The 23,504-nt window shown below is 36.9% G+C and overlaps 1 protein-coding gene across 2 annotated transcripts; it reads right to left on the reverse strand.

Moving 5' to 3' along the window:
• Window positions 1-1,417: 1,417 nt before the first annotated feature.
• Window positions 1,418-22,155, reverse strand: fam131aa (family with sequence similarity 131 member Aa). 2 transcript variants are annotated; one of them, XM_007257821.4, is made up of 5 exons: window positions 21,959-22,155; window positions 9,284-9,371; window positions 9,017-9,202; window positions 7,315-7,452; window positions 1,418-5,435 (listed from the first exon to the last, which is right to left on the reverse strand). In XM_007257821.4, exons 1-5 carry the CDS (start codon window positions 21,995-21,997, stop codon window positions 5,035-5,037), a joined length of 852 nt encoding a protein of 283 aa, XP_007257883.3. In that variant the 5' UTR covers window positions 21,998-22,155; the 3' UTR covers window positions 1,418-5,034. The 2 variants fall into 2 exon arrangements, with proteins under 2 accessions (XP_007257883.3, XP_049332722.1); XM_049476765.1 differs by lacking the exon at window positions 21,959-22,155 and adding an exon at window positions 11,587-12,071.
• Window positions 22,156-23,504: the final 1,349 nt, after the last annotated feature.

Here is a 23,504-nt window from a genome sequence, read left to right on the forward strand (position 1 = left end):
ATACGATATGTTGTCTTGAAGTGACATTATATTTTATTTTTATTTTTTTTTTAGTTCTATTTTATTATCTATTTTTTTATTTTATTTACTCTTATTTGAAAATAATTAAATTTAGCTATTATTTTCTTTGTCATGTCAATTCCTGTATTTGTAAATGCTCGGCTACATTGAAAACGAGGGGTTACCCTCAATGTACATACGAGTCAAAATAAAGGTTGATTAATATTTAGACCACAATATAATATATTGAGTTCATATATAATAATATAGTGAAGATATGATACATTATATTGAGACCAAAAGATAAGATACTTGGAAACATACAGAGACAAAAAAAATGTCATGAGATATTATATTGGGGCCAAAATATAATATATTGAAGACATGAGCTATTATGTTGAGGCCACAACATTATATATTGAGACCACAAGATACTATACCGAGGCTATGAGAATATTTTGCATGTTGTGGCCATGAGATATACTGAAGTTACAATGAATATAATGAAGTCACAATATAATATATTGAGGTCATAAATAATACTATAGTGAAGCTATGATACATTACATTGAGGCTAAAACATTATAAATTGAGGCCACAAGATATTAAATTGAGGTCACATGATATTATATTGAGACCAAAAGATAATATACTTGGGAATATATTAAGGAAATTAAAAAAAATTGCCTATATAATACACTGAAGCCAAAATATAATATACCGAAGCCCTGCGATATTATGTTGAGGCCACAACATAATATACTGAGACCACAAAATACTATACCAAGGCTATGAGAATATTTTGAGGCTAAACATAAAAAAATATATTGTGTCCATGAGATATACTGAAGTTACTGTTATTGAGCTCACAAAATATTATATTGAGGCCACAAGATAAATTATTGAAGCAATGTGATAATATATTAAGGACACAATATAATATATTGAAGTCATTGGAAAAAGATTGAGCCCAAGAAAATTATATACTGAGGCCACAAAAAAAAGACAATAAATTAAGGCCACCAGATCTTACATTCGGATTGCAAGACATTACATTGAGGCCACAAGATTATATACTAAGACTACAAGATAAAATGTTGAGGCCATTTGATAACATATCATGGTCTTATGTTCATTGGGGACACAAGATAAAAAAAATGCCATGAGATATTATTCTAGGCTCAAGTTATAACATGATGAAGCCATAAGATTTTATATTGAGGCCACAAGATATGTAGTCTTGAAATCACAAGATATTATATTTTTTTAGACCACAATATAAGATACTGAGATCATTAAATAATATAGTGAAGGTATGATACATTACATTGAGGCCAAAACATGATAAGATAATACGTTGAAGCCATGAGATATTAAATTGAGGCCACCATATAAAAACGCGAGAGATGAAGCAGTGGAAGGTACACTCATCAGCTTTAATGCAGTCGTCGTCACATTTGTTGTTAGTTTTTTTTTTCTTGTACAAAGGATTAAAAAAAGAGATAAAACTGAGATAAAGAGGGTCTGCACATCAAACGTCCTCACAATCCAAAACGTCCTCACACACACACTCGCGCAAACACACACTCGCGCAAACACACACTCGCGCAAACACACACTCGCGCAAACACACTCACAAATAAACACAGTGACATCACCAGGCCACATTTATATTATAAGGTCAGAATAATGCCATGTAGATCATGAGTCACCAGTTTTACGCCACTGTGGTTTTTATCATGCAGGTCATCGAGGTTCTAAATGAGGTTCTAAACGACGGTTCTACCGAGAACGTGTTCTTCCACTTACACTACACGGTTCTAGGGTTCACTATCATTCGTAAAACGAGCCGCATCTCAAGGTTGGCGGGAACATACAGCACGTCCTCCGCAAAACGAAAGCATCAACCTTTTCATTCAGCGGCTCGGCGAATTTTCCACGGCACAGTCGCACAGTACGGAGAAACCGACCACAGCGAGAAGAAGAAGGAGGAGAAGAAGAAGAAAGACGAGACGCAACAGTGTCATTCAGTTTTCTTGAGGTACAACATCACACAGTGATCGTAGTAAAATGGGCACATTCTGTTCATCACCACCGACGACGACCGAGAGATTCTGCATCAGTTCCCCTCAATTCAGTTCAGTTCAGTTTTTACATCGAAAACGAAAAAACGAACAAATAAAAGAGAACAGACTACAAGCTAAAATTACTTTGCGTCAATTTATAAAAGAGAAATAAAATAAAAAAGAGAAACATTCATAAACATTCTCCTTTAAAGACTTAGTCATTAGTCAGTAACGCTAGTCAATCATGCTAATGTTGCTATTGTTGCTAACAATTAAAGCAAATAGACGCAGGTATAGGTACTTAGCATTATGCAAATGACATCATCTTTAAAAGACTTCCGAAGTGACCTGATGCTCTGTAGTTGGCATTAAGAAATTTCATGCCATTTATAAAAGTATTATAATAATTTGCCATTCTAAAATTTAGCAATTTTAGCCAATGCTCCCAACTAGCTCCAGGTTCTACGTTGTTTTTAATAAACTATTTTTAATAAACACTTTCAAAGTTCTCAGTGCCTCATTTTAAATGTTAACTTCCTTTAAAATTCTTTCAATGAAGTTTGAAGCTACTGTGAGTAAAAGTAGTGATTTCTTTGCACGGGTAACTATATGCCCCTATCACTTGCATTGTAAGCCTGTTGGGAGCATCAGCTAAAAACATTGTATTTTGAAATGCTAAAGCGAACAGAAGTGGGCTATTAAACTACAGTTTGTTAAGACTCGTTATCATGTTTTACTACAACCAAGTTAATTTCACAATGGATTTCTCCTTTAAGTTGCAGAAGAATATGTTGAGACCACAAGATAATATTCTATGGTCCTAATAAGTTAAGACTTGGCGCCAGTGTTAATTGAGGCATTAGAAAATGCATTGTGGCCACACTAGACAATAGACCAAGGCTACGACATGTGCTGAGACCACAAGATAATATCTCAGAGCCCCAAAATGCTATGCCTTGACCTCAGCATAAGTTAAGGCCACAAAAGCATATATTGAGGCCATTGGAGAATATATTGAGGCTACAAATAGAGTTTTGAAAGGCGAAAATGTAATATATTGAGGCCACAAGATAATACCCTGTTGCAAGACATTATAATGGCCACAAAATAGTATATTGACAATACAATACACTTTCATTGAGAGTATGAGATGTTATATTGAATTCATGAGAAAATGTACTGAGGCCACTAATAAAGTTTATAGTGGCAATAAGATAATAAATTGAGGGCATGAGATATTATACTGAGTTCACGAGATAACACATTGAGGCACCTAGATAAATTGAGACCATGCAAATTATAATGAGGCTGTGAGATATTATATTGAGGCATATATAATACAGAGCATATAATATATTGAGGTCATCAGATAATAAATTGAAGCCATTGGATATTAAATTGAGGCCATTAGATAATAGGTTGAGGCTGGAAGATAATAAATGGAGGCCACAAGATAATATACTGGGGCAATGAGATATTATACTGAGGGCATGCCTATATATTAAGAGCAGAAGATAATATACTTAGGCTACAAAATAATACATTGTAGCTGGGATATAGTAATAAAGTGAGGTCACAGATTAAGTTTCTAGAGGCCATGAAATAAATATATTATATATATTATATAAAATATATTATTTGTCCATGCCGTATTGAAAACAACCACAATAATTGCACTTTGCCCTACAATATTATGTTTAATAATTATAGTTATATTTTCAAATATATGTTTAATATATATATATATATATATATTGCAACAAAAGTTGCAATACAGCTTAGATCCCAGTTTCTTATATGGGCACGACACCTACTACAGAACTACAACACCACTTCAGAGTCTGATTAGCGGCTATTAGCTTCTTACTGTTAGCAACATTAGCATTTTAGCTCGACTCGTTTAGGACCTGGAGATAGTCCCGCCTCCTGCTGTGTTCTATAGTGGGCTATGAGGGTGTAATGAAGTGGCGATTTTACTGCATAATTCAAAATCAATTACCATAATCAATAACCATAATCAATACCCAATATGACCAATCCGAACGTATTTGGGTGTAATCGCCACAGTGAGACTCCCTGTACCAATCAGAGTTCAGCGGTACAGTCCGGTGCTGAGGCTGGTGCTGTCCAATCCAATCCCAGTCACCTGAGGATACAGTCTCCGCCCACACCACTCTAACCTCCAATCGGAACACAGGACGCAGAGGTCAAAGGTCACAGGAGAATGAGAAAGTGACTAAGGTCGAGGAGAGGGGCGAAGAAGAGTCTGGACCAGGCGGTGAGAGAAGAGTAGAGTCAAATGCAGAAGATTGAAAGTATCGATTGATAGATCGTAGAGAAGATAGATTGTAGAGCAGTAGTCACCATTCCCTGATTGGTCAAATGGTTAACTACATATACAGTATATTTTATTATATATTTTCACAGCAAAAGACTATAGAATTCATTCTTGGTTATAACTTTGTGTTTTGGGTGCAATTCCCTCATACTGACCACTGGAGTTTCAACATGCCGCCTCATGGCAAAGAACTCGCCGAGCTCTCCACAAAGATGAACTAGGCAGTTTTTCACAACAGATTTCACTCAGAACTGTGTTCAACCATGACATAATATTGATATTGAGGCAACAAGATAATATATGAGGCTATGAGACATTATACCAAGGTCTTGCCTGACTCAACCAACCGAACACATTCAGTGGCTGGAGCAGGTCGAAGCTTCAGCATTAGCATTAGCTTTAGCATTCGCTTTAGCACCAGTAAAACTGAAGTATTCAAGAAAACAGTAGAGCTGTCAAGTACTTCCACAAGTGGACGGATGGTGACCACTGCTCTGAAGAAACATTAGGAGATACATATAGTAGAAGAAGAATTGTAGAGATAGTAAGAGATAGATAGGGACAGACAGAAAGAGAGAAAAAGATAAAAGAGAGAGAAAGAGAGACAGAGGGATAGTAGAGCATCACTGTCTAAAGTGATCTATCATCATCGTCGAAGGACGCCGCTCCAGACGTATCGGAGATGCTCCGGCAGCGGCTGTACCAGCGGATCACCTCCTGGAACACATTGTCCTCCCCTTCCTCGTCCTCCCGTCCCTCTTCCTCTTCCTCCTCTTCTGGAGAAAGGCCAGACTCGGAGTAGGACGTGGAATGGTAGCAGGAATCCCCCCGGCTCCAGAGCAGCCGACGGTCCGCCTTGCATACCTCGCCGACCCCCAGTTTGTCGACTCCTTTCGGAAGTACGTCCACGAGGGACTCGTCTTCACAGCTCACCTGGCAGAGACTGGAGTCCCGCAGGACGGTCCGGTCGTCCACCAGTGCTTCAAGGTCAGCTTCAGCCTGGCACGGCAACTGATTGGACAGCACGGCGTCTGAGGGAGGAGCAAAGAGTCAGAACACCTAGAGAACACCGAGAGACAGAGGGACAGGGATGGAGATGGACGGAATGGGAGGGAAAGAGAGGAAGAGGAGGACGAGATACGCATGAAAAGATGGAATGAAAATGGGAAAATAATAAGAACAGAGGTGAAAAGGATGGACAGACTAAAGAGGACAAAAGAAACGAAAGAGACAAAAGAGACGAATGGACTAGGACTATAAATAATTTTTTGAAAAAAGGTTACATTCCACAAATTTTTATAAAATTTCACACCATTTAAGCTGAGCAAACAAATCCAAAGCCACAATAAGAGTCAGGACAAGTGCATGCCTCCTCCGATACATGTAAGGTCAGACTCCGCCTCTTTTCCAACTGCCGCCAATCATCATTAATCTGATATTAGCTAATCTTAGATCAAGAGCATGACCTACTGTAATCTCTCTCAGACTCCAGCTGCTGATGGAGAAACAGCAGCATGACCTACTGTACTCTCTCTCTCTCTCAGACTCCGGCTGCTGATGCTGAAGCAGCATGACCTACTGTACTCTCTCTCTCTCTCTGACTCCGGCTGCTGATGCTGAAGCAGCATGACCTACTGTACTCTCTCTCTCTCTCTCTCTCTCTCTCGCTCAGACTCCGGCTGCTGATGCAGAAGCAGCATGACCTACTGTACTCTCTCTCTCTCTCTCTCAGACTCCGGCTGCTGATGCAGAAGCAGCATGACCTACTGTACTCTCTCTCTCTCTCTCTCTCTCTCTCTCTCAGACTCCGGCTGCTGATGCAGAAGCAGCATGACCTACTGTACTCTCTCTCTCTCTCTCTCTCTCTCTCTCTCTCTCGGACTCCGGCTGCTGATGGAGAAACAGCAGCATGACCTACTGTACTCTCTCTCTCTCTCTCGGACTCCGGCTGCTGATGCTGAAGCAGCATGACCTACTGTACTCTCTCTCTCTCTCTCTCTTGGACTCTGGCTGCTGATGCTGAAGCAGCATGACCTGCTGTACTCAGTGTACTCAGTTCTTTTGAGTATATAGTGTATATGGTGTAAACTCCCTTTAGAAAGTCCGACACCTTTCCTTTACCAGCAGGAACTGGGTCTGACTGTAAACACTCGGGTGTGAAGAACTCGGTCAGAACCTGCCGCCGCTTCACTGAGCTCTGGGTCATTATAGTAAAGCTGCACTCGACTGTAAACAGTTCTCCAGGAGGAGTGCAATTAAAATCGGGTTTATAATGGATGTGCCATCTGCCCCAATATAACGCCAGCAACGTCTAAATCAGACGCAAACTGAGGGCAGATGCTGCTGAAGAACACTTCTGAACGGGACTACATGGTATTCTATTTATATATACACAGTAAAAAATTACTACTACTTTAAAAAATGATGAGTTTCTTTGATTTTGCCAAATTGAAAACCTCTGGAATATAATCAAGAGGAAGATGGATGATCACAAGCCATCAAACCACCAAACAGAACTGCTTGAATTTTTGCACCAGGAGTCAAGCAGCATAAAGTTATCCAAAAGCAGTGTGTAAGACTGGTGGAGGAGAACATGATGCCAAGATGCATAAAAAAACAACTGTGATTAAAAACCAGGGTTATTCCACCAAATATTGATTTCCACCATTGGACTGAGAAGCAGTGGGAACTGGATCGTCTTTAGACAGATTTTGATAAATCCAACGATCAATATTGAGTATTGAGCGCTTTAATTCTGCCTTTACTGTAAATCTACACACTGCCCCAACAAACTGCTGGTGTGATTGATGATGTTCACCCACACACAACAAGGGTTTTCCAGAACACTTCCTTGGACAACAAAGGCTAATTTATCACCAGTCCAGGATTTTTGGAAGCTGCTGTTCGTACCTGAGCTCTGGGTGGTGATGGTGAGGTCGTTAGTCTGTGGGAGATCATCTTCAGAACAGTCTTCATCCACATCCTCTTCATCAACCGAGTTCCAGGCTCGGAGCTTCGCCTCCGCGATTGCAAACTGCTCCGCTACTCCTGCAAAAACACAGACACTGGTTAAGATTATTACGCTAATTCTGAGGTAAACGGAGTAATTCTGAGGAAGATTCTGAGGTAAGTTGAGTAATTCTGAGGTAAACTGAGTAATTCTGAGGAACATTCTGAGGTAAACTGAGCAATTCTGAGGTAAGTTGAGCAATTCTGAGGTAAACTGAGTAATTCTGAGGAACATTCTGAGGTAAACTGAGCAATTCTGAGGTAAGTTGAGCAATTCTGAGGTAAACTGAGTAATTCTGAGGAACATTCTGAGGTAAACTGAGCAATTCTGAGGTAAGTTGAGCAATGATGAGGTAAACTGAGTAATTCTGAGGAACATTCTGAGGTAAGAACAGTAATTCTTAGGTAAACTTTTTGAAGTAAATTCTGAGATAAATTTAGTTATTTTAAAGTAAATTGAGTATTTTTAAGTAAAGTCTAAAGTAAACTGAGTAATTATAAAGTAAACTAATTATGTTCTGATTTTAACAGTAATTCTGTGGTAAATTCTGACTTAAATTCGGAGGTAAATCAAGTCATTCAGAGGTACATTCTGAGGTATATTGAATAATAGTTTTGGATGGGATAAGCTCAGAAGTTAAGGATGTTTGCCAGGATGACCACCCCGACCACGTGGAGTAATGAAGCAGTAACTTTAGTATATCAAATTGGAGGGTAAATCTTAGGGAGTTAAGAGCGTCTATGTTTCAATAAAAATATCCATATTTGACGCCACATATGTATCAGTATAATGTATCAGTAATGTATTGTAATTCCAAGGTAAACTGAATAATTTTCAAGTACATTCTGAGGTCATTTGAGTTATTGTAAAGTAAATTGGGTAATTCTGAAGTAAATTGAGTATATTCTAAGGTAAACTGAGTAATTATGTGGTAGTAGAGTTAGAATTTGAGGTAAATCAAGTAATTCTGAAGTAAATTGGGTATATTCTGAGGTAAACAGTAATTCTGTGGTAGTTTCTGAATTAGAATTTGAGGTAAATCAAGTAATTCTGAAGTAAATTCTGTGGTAAATTGAGTTATTCTAAAGTAAATTGGGCAATTCTGAAGTTAATTGAGCGTATACTGAGGTAAATCGAGTAATTCTAAGGTGCATTCCGAGGTAAATTGAGTAACAGTTTGGATGGGATGAGCTGGGATGTTGGCAAAGATAATCACCAAATAACAAAACCTCGTAATGTTACAATTAAATGTAATGCTTTAATGTTTTTAATGCCATTAATTTCTGAAGAATCAGTAAATAAACAGGTGCCCCAATACTTTTGCCCATGCATGGTAGCATCAAGTCTGGTTTCATGTAATATTACTGTTAATAATATTAACAGTAATATTACATGATAATATTAAATATTAATAATAAGTTATTTAAGCACCTTCTAATCTTTGAATAACCTCATTGTTAAAAAATCTTATATGCTGGTCAATCGGTTGGCCAGCTAATAACGTTATGAGAACGTTTCGATAATGTATCGCAAACAAAAACCATACAATATACCACAATATTGATATATTGTCCCACCCCTAACCAGGAAGCGGAACCCCACCTGCAGCGAACCGTGCTTCCTGCTCGCCCTCGCTCAGGTGGGAGTAGGAGTTGAAGTGGGACTGCAGGGTGGCGGACGACGGGTCGAACGGTTTGGACCAGCCTTTCCACTCGATCAGGTGGGCCACCCTGCCCTGTGCCATCGCCGTGGGCTTGGTCACATGATCCTTCACCACCTGAGAGATACCTGAAAGAGAAAAAGATCTTATTAGTGGATCATGGTAATAAATGTAAATATATAAAATAGAATGTACCCAACTAATTTTACCATTAAACGATGACCGGGCCAGTGCAGCGATCTCCTGGATGCTGAGCGCTTTTCTCGATTTAGGGAGCATGTCAACAGGCTCGTCAACCTGAATACAAATGTAATGTGTGGTTATGCATATTAATTATATTATTATGTTTTATATATGTACGCGCACACACACACACACACACACACGTACTTGCATACATACAAGTGCACAGTTTTACCCTAGCATCTAAACGCAACAATAACTCAAATGTATAGTAAATCACATTTACACTGTACATATCATGTTTAATTGTTAGTTGACAACCACCTCTAAGGAATGCAGTGTAATCCTGAGGTACATTCTGAAGCAAATTGGGTAATTTTGAAGTAAACTTAGGGAATCTGAGGTAAATTCTGAAGTAAGTTGAGTAAAACTGAGGTATTCATGGTAATTCTGATGTCAATTCTGAAGTACATTGAGTAATTTTGAGGTAAACTGTGTAATTCTGAAGAAAACTGAGGTAAACTAGGTAATTCTGAAGTAAACTGAGTAAATCTGAGGTAAAATTTAGGTACATTCTGAGGTAAACCGGGTAATTCTGAAGTAAACTGAGTAAATTTGAGGTAAAATGCATTCTGAGATAAACGGAGCAATGCTGGGGTAAATTCTGAAGTAGGTTGAGTAAATCTGAGGTATTCTTGGTAATGCTGAGGTACATTCTAAATTAAACTGGGTAATTCTGAGGTAAACTGCAGAATTCTAAATAACATTCTGAGGTAAATTAGGTAATTCTGAAATAAAATAAGTAAATCTGAGGTAACGTTTAGGTACATTCTGAGGTAACCTGGGTAATTCTGAAGTATACTAAGTAAATTTGAGGTATTCTTGGTAATTCTGAGGTAAATTCTGAGGTAAACGGAGTAAATATGGAGTTAAATTGAGTAATTCTAAAGTAAAGTGAGTAAATCTGAGGTAATCTTTAGGTACATTCTGAGATAAACCGAGCAATGCTGAGGTACATTCTGAAGTAAACTGTATGAGCAAGCAGCTTTTACTGTGCACAAATCTTGTAATAACCCCAGTAGCGATCAATCTAAGTTCATGAAAAAATTTATAAAAATCCCTTTATAAAAGGAAAGAAGGAAAAAGCTCTGAGGAATCCTCATTGGTTTAGAATAATCTTACCTCCTTAAATGTATGGCTAAATGACTCTGCTTTTGTTTCTAGACTTATCATTTCAGCCCAGACTTTCAGAACACCTTTTATGGAGTGGTGTAGAGTGGAAGATGGTGACTGATGAGGTAAACTGAGTAATTCTGAGGTAAACTAAGTAATTCTGAGGTAAATTGAACTACTCTGAGGTAATCTTAGTAATTTGTATATGAACTGAGTAATTCCAAAGTAAATCCTGAGGTAAACTTAGTAATTCTGAAGTTCAGTCTGAAGTATTACTTTAGAATTAATAGCTTTTAGCATGTTGATGTCTTTTAATAACACAAACAGTAATCAAACTGAGTAAAAAATATATATATATATTTTTTATAAAAGAGCTCCAGCAGTTGCAAATTGTTTTTTCTGAACTTTTTAGATCTTATGTGGAGTGGTTTAGAGTGGAAGGTGTTGACTGATAATGAGGTAAACTGAGTAATTCTGAGGTAAACTAAGTAATTCTGAGGTAAACTTAATGATTCTGAGGCAAATTGAGCGATTCTGATGTAATCTCTGTCATTCTTAAATGAACTGAGTAATTTCAAGGTTAATTCTGAGGTAAATTAAGTCATTCTAAGTAAATCCTGAGGTAAACTAAGTAATTCTGAAGTTCAGTCTGAAGTATTACTTTAGAATGAATAGCTTTTAGCATGCTAAATTCTTTTAATAACACAACCAGTGATCGATCTGAGTTTTTTTATAAAAGAGCTCCAGCAGTTGCAAATTGGTTTAAAATATTCTTACCTCTTCAAATTCATGGCTAAATGACTCTGCTTTTGTTTCTAGACTTATCATTTAAGCCCAGACTTTCAGAAAACCTTATGTGGAATGGTGTAGAGTGGAAGGTGTTGACTGAAAATAAGGTAAACTGAGTAATTCTGAGGTAAATTGAACTATTCTGAGGTAATCTGAGGTAATTCCAAGGTGAATTCTAAGGCAAATTGAGTAGGTAAGTAAATACTGAGGTAAACTAACTAATTCTGAGTAGAATAAATAGCTTTTAAAATACTAAAGTCTTCAAATAACAGCAAGTCACCAACAACATCGATCTGAGTTAAAAATTATTAATAATTTTTGGATAAAGAGCTCCAGCAGTTGCAAATTGGTGTAAGAATACTCTTACCTTCTCACTCTTCTGGCTAAATCTCTGCGTTTTGGTTTTAAGACTCATCACTTCAGTCCATAACTATCAGAGCACCTCATGTGGAGTGGTGTTGAGATGGGAGAAGATGCCGAGGCTACGCTAGAAGACTAAAGCTAACCAGCCGAGAACCGGCCTGAACTCCAGCTCAACAGATGCCAAATCCTCCCTGGTCAGCCGTTCGCTAGCGCTGATAAATCAGAGGGCGTCCAGGCGGTAATGAGGCATATGGCTCCCGCATTGACTGTTTAAGCCTCTCTGGTGTTGGACAGCCAAAGACGGCATCAATAATCAAAGCTTCTTATCGGAGAGATCAGTTTTTTGGCGTGACCGGGCCTCCATATGGTCCAGGCTTCGGGCAGTTAGAGGTCCCCTGACAGTCGACCTATATTTGGGTCATTACCACAATACTGTGCCTTTTGGCATCTCAAAACTTTATCTATATAGGTAAACTGAATAATTGTGAAGTAAATTCTGAGGTAAATCAAGTAATTCTGAGGAAAACTTTGTAATTCTAAGATAAACTGAATAAATATGAGGTAAATATTGAGGCAAATTGAGTCATTCTATGGTAAATTGAGTCATTTTAAAATACACTTAGTAATACTGAGGTAAACTGACTAAATCTGATGTAATCTGAGTTCTTGTAAAATGAATAATTGTAAAATAAATTAAATAATTCTGTAGTAAATTGAATAATTCTGAGGTAAATATTGAGGTAAATTAAGTCATTCTATGGTAAATTGAGTTATTTTAAACTGACTAAATCTGATGTAATCTGAATAATTGTAAGATAAACTAAATAATTGTGTAGTACATTGCGTAATTCTGAGGTAAGAGGAGCAATTCTAATGTAAACTGAGTAAGTCTAAGATAAATTATATAATTCTGAGGTAAATGTTGAGGTAAATTGAGTCTGATGAGTTAATTCTGATGTAATCTGAGTAAACGTAAAATAAACTAAATATTTATTATGTAAACTGAGTAATTCTGAGGTAATATGAACAATTGTAAAATAAACTAAACAATTATGTAGTAAATTGATTAATTCACTACAGAATTATTTAATCTAATGTAAATGGAGTCATTCTAAGATAAATTAAATAATTCAGAGGTAAATTCTGAGGTAAATTGTAACTGTAAGAAATTAAATAATTCTGTCGTAAATTGAGTAATTCTGATGTAAAAGCATTAACTAATGTAAATTGAGTAATTTCAAGATAAACTGAATAATTCTGAGGTAAATTCTAAGATAAATTCAGTTATTCTGAGGTAAACTGAGCAATTGTAATAGAAGCAAAATAAGGTAAAAAATAGGTAACTAATATACATTGAGTAATTCTAAGATAAATTGAATAATTATGAGGTAACTGTTGAGGTAACCTGAATAATTCTAATTTAAATTGAGTAAATATAAGATAAACCAGACAATTCTGAGGTAAGTTCTGAGGTAAAATGAGTAATTCTAAGGTAAAATGAGCAACTCTAATGTAAATTAAGTAATTTTTTTTACTACAGATATTTAGATACTTAAGATTTTTAATTCTTTTGACTATTTTTCATATCTACAAGACTTCAGACTAGAGCTATGTAACAGCAATAACTTGTATCAATATGTTTCACAATCGAGGGGTTCAATATATGATTAAATATATATCACAATATATTGCGATACTGTAATCGAAAATCAAATGTTCCTGTATAACAACTGTATAAAATGTAGACAATACACATTAACAAATTTATTATAAGTTCACAAATGTGTTAAATCAAAGTAAGTGTTGATAAATGTATTTTTACACAGTTTTTGTATGAAATTTAAACAACTATGCTGCATCACAACAGACACAATAATAATTTTGACCCATATCAGAATTCTTCAACATGGAAGCATATTTTAACAGACAGCTGGGGCAGTTATTACTGACGTATCGACAGAGAGCGTGAGCCGTGATGTAGGCTGATGCCGATCTGCTCTGGCAGTGATGACGGATACGTGTTAATTATAAACAGCAGTTATTTAGGTTAAATGTCTGAACAGCGCTATAATAAGACTCCAGTCTCGATAAAAATATGGGGCAAAATAAGAACCGCTAGTAGGAAGTGATGGTGTGTCTCTATAGAGAGCGAAAAAGTTCAGATTAAAGCCAAAAAAGACAAAAAAAACATATCTTAGTAAAAGTATTTGGGTTTATTTTAAGGTTACACAGAGTTATTTACAGATATACACTCTCACTGACCTTAATTAAATTTATATTGCATAAAAATACTAAACCCACATAAGCATAAAGTCAATGCTCATTGAGAATGTCTACCTGTAGTTAACTATTTATATATACATATATATGTATATATATATGTATATATATATATACATATATATATACATATATATATATGTATATATATATATACATATATATATATATATATATATATATATATATATATATATATATATATATATATATATATGTATATATATATATACATATATATATATATATATCTTTAGAATACTAAACCCAAATAAATATTAATAAAGTCAGTGATCAGTGAGAATAGTGTGTCAACCTTTAATTAACTCTATATAACATTAGAATAATATGCCTAAATAAGCATAAAGAATAACATCAGTGGTCAGTGAGAGTGTGTATCGTTATTAACCTTATATAATATTAAAATACTAAACCCAAATAAACAATAATAAAGTCAGTGATTAGTGAGAGTGTCTACCTGTAATTAGCTCTATTTAACATTATAATACTAAACCCAAATAGAAAAGGTCAGGGGTCATTGAGGGAGAGTTTCTACCTGTAATTAACTCTATACATTAGAATACTAAACCCAAATAAACATTAATAAAGTCAGTGATCAGTAGGAGTGTCTACCTGTAATTAACTCTATATAAAATTAGAATACTAAACCCAAATAAACATTAATAAACTCACTGGTCAGTGAGTGTCTACCTGTAATTAACTCTATATAATATTAGAATACTAAACCCAAATAAACAAAAATAAAGTCAGTGATCAGTTAGAGTGTCTACCTGTAATTAACTCTATATAATATTAGAATACTAAACCCAAATAAACAAAAATAAAGTCAGTGATCAGTTAGAGTGTCTACCTGTAATTAACTCTATTTAACATTATAAAACTAAACCCAAATAGAAAAAGTTAGTGGTCATTGAGGGAGAAGTTCTACCTGTAATTAACTCTATATAACATTAGAATACTAAACCCAAATAAACATTAATAAACTCACTGGTCTGTGAGTGTCTACCTGTAATTAACTCTATATAATATTAGAATACTAAACCCAAATAAACAATAATAAAGTCAGTGATCAGTGAGAGTGTCTACCTGTAATTAACTCTATATAACATTACAATACTAAACCCAAATAAAGATTAACAAAGTCAGTTGTCATTGAGGGAGAAGTTCTACCTGTAATTAACTCTATATAACAGAATACTAAACCCAAATAAACATAAATAAAATCAGTGTTCAGTGAGGGTAAGTGTTGACTTTATGTTGGGTTTAGTATTTTAATGTTATATAGAGTTAATTACAGGTAGACACTCTCACTGATCACTGACTTTATTAATGTTTATTTGGGTTTAGTATTCTTATGTCATATAACTTTAATTTTTACAGAACACCCATTGTAATTTATCAGGGAACTAAAATCACAAAGATTTATAAACAGTATATTTTGCACCCAGGCCTCTCAGAAATATTTCCCCGCATATATTTTTCACAGCTGTGCAACACTAGATCCATCACTGCTCAGACCGCTAACCCAAATTAGCACGTGTCCGCCATCGCTGCCAGCGCAGACTGGCATCGGCCTACATCATAGCTCACGCTGCACGTGTGCCGATACGCCAATAAGGTCATTGAGTACCAGGCTGAGTTTAAAATCTGCTTACATGGATTCTGGTATTATAAAAAAATTTATCTGTAGTTAGGACTGTCACAATAAGATTTTTTTGTAGACGATATATTGTCCCAGAAATTATTGCGATACACAATATTTTTGTCATTTTAGGACTAATAAATGCCACTGACATAATGATAACAATTTATGCAATTATGCACTTTTTAAAGACAAAAAAAAAATAATTCTATAATAAATAATTTATTATAATTAGTTTGGGAATTATATACTTATTTCCTCACCTAATTTAGTGTGTATGTTATGGAGTCACAGTTATTGAAGCATGACTGGCTTAAATACAGTGCACTGTTACATATGTGAACAAACATACAAATAAACACAATAGATGAAAAATATCACGATTATCAAAAATTATTATAAGTTCATTTATTGTATGATATATCGATATTGCAATTATTGTGACACGCCTATCTGTAGCTGTCGGTCAGCAGTAAAAAAAATACAGCAGGATAAATTTAATAGCCTCGTTTTTAGAGGAAAGAATGAGCAGGTTTCCCAAAACCATGTAAAGTATGATAATGCTAATGCTAATGCTAATTCATCTTAAGCTTTGTTAAGTTGGAATTAAGGTGAGCTTGATCCTGACTGCCTATAGAATTTTAGTAAACCTTTATTAAATGTACTGCTCCACAGAATGCTAATGCTAATTCATTTTAAGCATAACTGACATAACATTGCTAGATTCAAGCCTAATGAACCAAGCAGATATACCAAGTACAGTTAACCTTTTTTTATTTAATCATTGTTTTTTGTTGTTGCTAAGCATTATTTTAGCCGAAATTGAACAAAATAAAACATTTGGTAGGTTTTCATTAACAAAAACTGAATAATTTGCAAAACGTTAATGTATATTTGTCTTGCTCGTCAAAGAAAAAGCAACTACAAAACTAAAAAAATATCAAAATATGTATGGAACACCTAACAACTTTAGTTACGATCCCATCACATATATACAGCTCTGTAAACATTTAAGAGACCACTGTTCCTGAATCAGTTTCTCTGATTTTGCTATTTATAGGTTTATATTTGAGTAAAATGAACATTGTTGTTTTATTCTATAAACTACAGACAACATTTCTCCCAAATTACAAATAAAAATATTCTCATTTAGAGAGCTTTCAGACCTCAAATAATGCAAAGAAAACAAGTTCATATTCATAAAGTTTTAAGAGTTCAGAAATAATCAATATTTGTCGGAATAACCCTGGTTTTTAATCACAGTTTTCATGCATCTTGAAATGTTCTCCTCCACCAGTCTTACACACTGCTTTTGGATAACGCAAACAGACTATTGGTAAACAAATAAATGCTACAGATAAATAAGCTCTGATAAAGGTTACCATCTTTCAGCTGGAAAACAGCCAGTTTGTAAAGCGACAGTAAACCGAGCAAATATAGAACATGATAAGCTACTTTGGCTTAAACATTATTTAATTAACATAATTATTTAATTATTTAATAATTCATTATTTAATAACGTAAATAAGCCAGATCAGTCACATTATAAAGTTTCAATCTGGCCAGGTTTTAGGTTAAATCTAGTTGATGTTTGTTATATTTAGCGTGCTAAGTGGTTGCTATCTGGTTACTATAGTGTTGCTAAGTGGCTGCAAGGTGTTCACAATGGTATCCCAGACGGTTGCTCTGGTCTTGCTAAGTGGTCACTATCTGGTTATTATAGTGTTGCTAAGTTTTGCTACAAATGGATGGAAGTGAGTTCCCAGTCTCTTCCACTGTTATAATATAATATCACTGACAGTTGGCTGGGGAATATTTAGTAGTGAGTAGACAAATTTCACGAGTGGACTTATTGCACAGGTGCTGCATCCATCCTATCACGCTACCACAGTGCAGGAGTTCACTGAGCTCCTGAGAGTGGAAGACTCCGCCTCTGCCTAGGCTGGTTTAAGTAAACGGTCTCTGATTGGCTGCGTCTCCAGGAGCACAAGCTTGACTCCAGTGTTTCCAGTAAAGGTGGAGGGGTATAATGGGATATAATGGGAGGTAATGAGATTTCTCCTTAAATCCAGTGAGTAAAAGCAGCTCAGCGGGTGGAGCTGAGCCGGATCGGGTCGGACCTGGAGACGAGCAGCTGGCGTCTTTAACAGTGTGAATGTGGGTCAGATGTGTCGGTGGCGTGCCGGGTTGCCGGCGGGCGGGCGGTCAGTGGAGACGGGCTCGGGCCAGAGTGATCCTAATGAGGTCAAACAGAAGTGTGCTAACAGGCTGCAGCAGAACCAGGACCGGTTCTGGACTCCTCGGATCAGTTAAACCCAATTTACTGCAGATTAATAACAAACTAATATGCTGACCAGCCGGAGAATGTCTATACAGGTGTAAATATGGTAGCCAATAACTTATTCAATAACTATCTGAACCAAATACCTACTTATTATTTATTTTGTTTCTTCTGAAATCAAGGGGTCAAATTGATCAGGTTGAGTATAACATTTATCAGTTACCATGTACCCATATACCATGTACTTCATAATATATAACAATCATCCAGGTAGAAATCCATTTTTAAAATCAAGAAATATACAATTTATCTCAGAATTACTCAAATTACCTAAGGATGTACCTCTTTTTTTGAACAATAGTATATTTTATTGCTTAAATAAAAATATTCTGTTTAAATTCCAAAGCTGCTATGTTGGGCCATCAGCCATGAACAGCATTTCGATACAACAGAATGAACAATTAAACATCAAGAACATTGTGGCGGGCAGAGATCTCAGAATTTACCATTAGAGCTTCTCTATTTGCCTCAAAACTACTCTATTCACCTCAAAATTTACACCCGAACTATTTTGATCAAAAAATACTTAAATTATCTCATGATGTACATCAGAGCTACACTAATTATTGCAATTTCTTCATTTACCTCAAAATTGACCACAGAACTACTCAATTTATCTCAAAAATTGCACTGAAACTAGTCCATTTACTGGATCACCTACTGCACTAGGTACCTTAGGAATACGGATTACCTCAGGATTCACACCAGAACTACTCTATTTACCTTAGAAATATAAATTAGCATGGAGATAAACTGTGCAGAGCCATTTAAACAGGGGGAAAACCCTTTAAAGTTCCACAATCAGAGCAAACTGAACTATTTGCCTCAGAACTACCCCATTTACCTCATAACTGACTTTCAAATGACTTAATTTACCTCAGAATTTACCATCAGAACGTCTCTTTTTACCTCCTAATTTACACCAGAACTATTTACATCAGAACTATTCGAATTACCTCATAATTCCTTAATTTACTTTTAAAACTGACCTTAGAACTTCAGTTTACACAGTTTCATTGAATTAGAATAATTTTTATTATAATTACAATCATCACTTTGTCAGTATTTTGTGGCTGCCCCCTTGGCTTGTATGACTGCCTGAAGTCTCCGCGGCATCGATTTGACCAGCTTGTCGCAAGTTTCCGCACTCACAGCTTCCCAGGCAGTGGCGATGTTCTGCTTCAGTTGGTCCAGCGTAGTAGGCTTTCTGTCGCGAATTTTCCGCTTGACGATGGCCCAAAGGTTTTCAATGACATTGAGGTCAGGCGAGTTGGCCGGCCATGCCAAAACTTCAAGCTGTTTTTTAGTGAACCGATCTTTGGTCGACTTTGCCGCATGAGCCGGTGCAAGATCCTGTTGAAATATGAAGTCTTCTTCGCCGAACTGTTCCTCAACAGTCGGAATCAGGAACGTTTCCAGAACATCTTGATATACGGCAGCATTGACAGTCTTCTTGAGGAAGCAGAGTTTCCCTACACCTCGAGCGGACATGCATCCCCAGACCATAACGCTCTGGGGAAACTTGACGGATCTTTTCACGCACTCGTGGTTGTAGGTTTCGCCACCACGACGCCAGACACGAGGACCTTGGTCACCGAAGGAGATGCAGAAGCGTGATTAGTCACTGAAGACCACTTTCTGACAGTCTTCAGCAGTCCACTCGCCGTGTTCTTTGGCCCACTTCAGCCGTTTCTCCATTTGTTTCTTGTTCAGCATCGGTTTTACTGCTGGAACGCGAGATTTGAAGCCAAGTTCGCGCAGACGACGGTAAGTGGTTGATCTGGAGACGTCAGCGCCAGTCTGCTTGTTCCACAAGTCGGTGAGCTCGGAAGTGGACTTGAACCGGTTGCTGACTGCGATCTTTCTCAGCTGCTTGTTGTCGCGAGCAGAAGTTTTTCGGACGCCGGAACAGTTTTTCCAGGTAACGAGTTCTGTGATTAGTCTAACGAGTAGGACAGGTGCGGTGAACACCTGATTTGCTTTCTGCACAAAAAATGCATTCAAAGAATTTCATGATTGCACTATTTCAAATTATTCTAATTCGTTGACCAGCACCTGTATTTACCTCAGAATTACAAATTTGCATTGCATCGAGAAAATGCAGGTACATTTAAACAGGGAGAGAACCCTTTAAATCCCACAATAAGAGCAAACAGAACTATTTACCTCAGGAATACCCCATTTACCTCAGAATTGACTTTACCATTAGAACTTCTATATTTACAGCAGAATTTACACCAGAGCGCAGAAGTACTTGAATTATCTCATGGTGTACATCAGAACTACTCTAATTACCTCATAATTTCTTTATTTACCTCAAAACTGACATCAGAACTACTCAATTTATATGAAAGGTTACCTCGGAACTAGTCCATTTGCCTCAAAACAGAACTAATGTACTACACAAGGTACTTTAGAAATACGCAATTTACCTCAGAATTACAAATTTGCATGGGAAAAAAACATGCAGAGCCATTTAAACAGCAATGGGACACAGTAAAAGCACACAGTGCAGAACCCCACCATATTAAACAGCACGAGAATGCCAGGCATCCTCTCTCCATGCAGTGATGCTGCAGAATCGCACGCGCCTGCCGTGCACTAGGCTGACATGCTAACTGAACTGTGGCTAAAAAAACGAAACATCTGAAACACAGAAAGGTGCTAACAGCTAACAGTGCATTAACATGTAGCCCTTCTACAGAGCCACCTGAGCTCATAGCATCCAATCAGTGCCATAAATGTCTCGTGGTCAGTCGTTATAGCAACAGGTAACCCGTGCAGCATCTGGCCTGGCCCTGTTGCTGAAAACAACAGAGCTAAGTTCATTTAGCCCTGGAACAGAGGGTTCTAGCATGTGTGGGGTCGGGTTATGGGATGCATATGCTTTCTTTTGTGCTTTAGAACATAATAACCTAATGCATTTTCATGGTTCTTATAATAATAATAATAATAATAATAATAATAATAATAATAATAATAATAATAATATGCATGCATGAATCCATTCATTGCACGCCATAATATGTGTGATGCATTTGGTGATATGTTGCATGTGCATGCTCGTGCCTGGGTGATCAGACATACATGAAGCTAATCAATATTTGTGCAATGCTAATCAACGTATTAAACAACAAATAGGGCACGAGCTCGCATGAAGACACAACAGCACTGCACGGCTGACAGAATGGTGGAAAGAGAGCAGCACGAGCGGTCTCCATCCTGGCAACAGGCTACCACAGTCTCCACACACACACACACGTTTACCTCAGAACTAGCCTATTTACGTCAGAATTACTCAATTTACTACAAGATTTACCTCAGAATTACCCAATTTACTTCAGATTTTACATCAGAACTAATATATTTACTCCACAAATGTTTAAATTTACCTCTAAATGAGCATCTCAAACATTTAACTTTAAGAATTTACATCACAACTAGTCTATTTACAAAAGAATTTACCTCAGAATTATTCATTTTACCTTAGAAACACTAAATTTTAGAAAGGATTTACATCAAACATACACATTTACCTCAGTATTTACTTCAGAATTCGTATATTCACCTCATATTTAGCATACAAACTAGCATATTTACCATAGAAATATTTGATTCACCTCAGAATTACTAATTTTACCTCAGAAATATTCATTTTTACTAAGAATGTACATCACACATACATGTTTACCTCAGAAATAGTATATTTACCTCAGAACTAAACATATTTACCTCAGAAATACTCAATTTACCCCAAGTTTTACATTACACGCATCTTTTTACCTCAGACTGACTCAATTTAACTCAGAATTTTTATTAAAACTTGTGTTTTTACCACACAAATGGTCAGTTTACCTCAGAATTTACATCTCTCACACACACTAACACACACACACAAACATACACACACACACACACACACACAATGGCGCATTGACTCAAACAACAAGCAGTACAGCACTGAAGCTGATGCTAATCAACGTCGTGACAGCTGTTGGTGCACGCGAATGCACGAGCATATTCACGCGCAGGCACAACAACAAACACATATAAACAAGTAAACAAGCAAACCGAGGGCGCGAGGCTGCGTACCTTTATCGCGTGCAGCTGCGGAAAGGCGGTTAAAAGCATCGCACCCAGAGGAGAACATCAGAACCCTGAGAACCCTGCGGAACCACGCACGAGCCAGCGACGCGTCTTGTGCGCGAGAAAACCAGCGTTTTTTCAGCGCGAGGGAGGATAAAGGACGGTGCAGCCCATCTATGCCTCTATCTGCCCCCCTCAATGAGCCCCATTTACCCCCCTTCACCCTCCTCTTCCTCCTCCCCCTCCTGAGGAGCCACCTGTGCGCGCGCTCAGCTTCTTAAAGAGACCCGAGCCCATCTTCACCTTCCAAACACCTTAAAGGAGAACCTTGCACCCATGCACTTTGCACTGTATCGTATCGTTTTGATTTGCAATACATTATCAATACATATTGAATGTCGAATATTGATATTTTTAATTGCAACAAAAGCACTCTATGACATCGTTCACATTACCCGGCTGAAGAGTCTGTGTTAACATGGTTCACATTACAAGCCACATTGTTGCTCAAATCCGATTTTTACTCAGATCTGATTTGTGTATCTTGTCGGTTCACATTCACTGTAAATGTAAGTGATCTGTATCTGTGTGTAATGTAACATGCTGCACATTAATACCTGTATAAACGCCTCCTTTTTCACCAACAACGTAAAAAAAAAAAAAAAAAAACTCATATTAGAGAGAGGAGAGACTCGTAGCTTTATAAAGGGAAATGGATGAGTTAGCAGCTCATATGTGGAGCATCTTTTGCTGGAGTGGAGAGTAAACAGCTGCTCTGAAGTTCATGCTCAGGTCCAGGAGGTGAAAAAAGGTCAGGCGGTTTGCTTTTGCTGTTTTTTTGCAGCTATAGCTGCACAGCTGCACCAAGATATAGAGTGTGGGTACAAGAGAGAAGCAGGTAGCACTAATGATAATGCGTAAAAGCAAAAAGTCCGTTCACATTCATGTCACATTTCCTTGGATCGGGAACCACATTTGAAAGCGACTCAAATCTGATTTGGAAAAATTTGAATTTGGCACATTCACACAGCCATGAAAAAATCAGATCTGAGCCACATCGAGCAAAAAATCTGATTAAAGCCATGTAGCCTTTCATATGTGGTCCTAAATCAGATATCTATCACATAATCTGCCGGAATTATTACCCACACTCTGATAACTCAATCGCATTCTCTGTTCTCTTAAACAGTCTCATCGTCCAGGTTGTGCCACCTGCCTTGAATTTCAGAGTAGGAGTTTGAGATGAATTTGTTCAGAGTGGGGGTTTAAGGTGAACTCTTTGTTTAGAGTGGGGGTTTGTTTGATATAAAGTGTTTGTTTTTCAGAGTGGGGGTTTGAGATGAACTTGTTTTTTCAGAGTGGGGGTTTGTTTGAGATGAACTCGTTTGTTCAGAGTGGGAGTTTAAAATTAATTCATTCATAGTGGCGGTTTGAGAAATGAACTTGTTTGTTCAGAGTGGAGGTTTGAGATGAATCCGTTCAGAGTGGAAGTTTGAGATGAACTCATACATAGTGGGGGTTAAAATGAACTAATGCACTCACTCGTTCATTT

Source organism: Astyanax mexicanus, chromosome 4 (assembly GCF_023375975.1).
Source record: "Astyanax mexicanus isolate ESR-SI-001 chromosome 4, AstMex3_surface, whole genome shotgun sequence".
Taxonomy (NCBI): Eukaryota; Metazoa; Chordata; class Actinopteri; order Characiformes; family Acestrorhamphidae; genus Astyanax; species Astyanax mexicanus.

Bases quoted from the DNA above. Each gene is read 5' to 3' on its own strand.
- fam131aa (XM_049476765.1), bottom strand. From the start codon at position 11,634: ATGAGTCTTAAAACCAAAACGCAGAGATTTAGCCAGAAGAGTGAGAAG. The intron at 9,203-9,283 runs GTAAAATTAGTT...TTTCTCTTTCAG, and splicing joins GGCCCGGTCATCGTTTAATG to GTATCTCTCAGGTGGTGAAG. The intron at 5,436-7,314 runs GTACGAACAGCA...CTCCTCCCTCAG, and splicing joins CATCACCACCCAGAGCTCAG to ACGCCGTGCTGTCCAATCAG.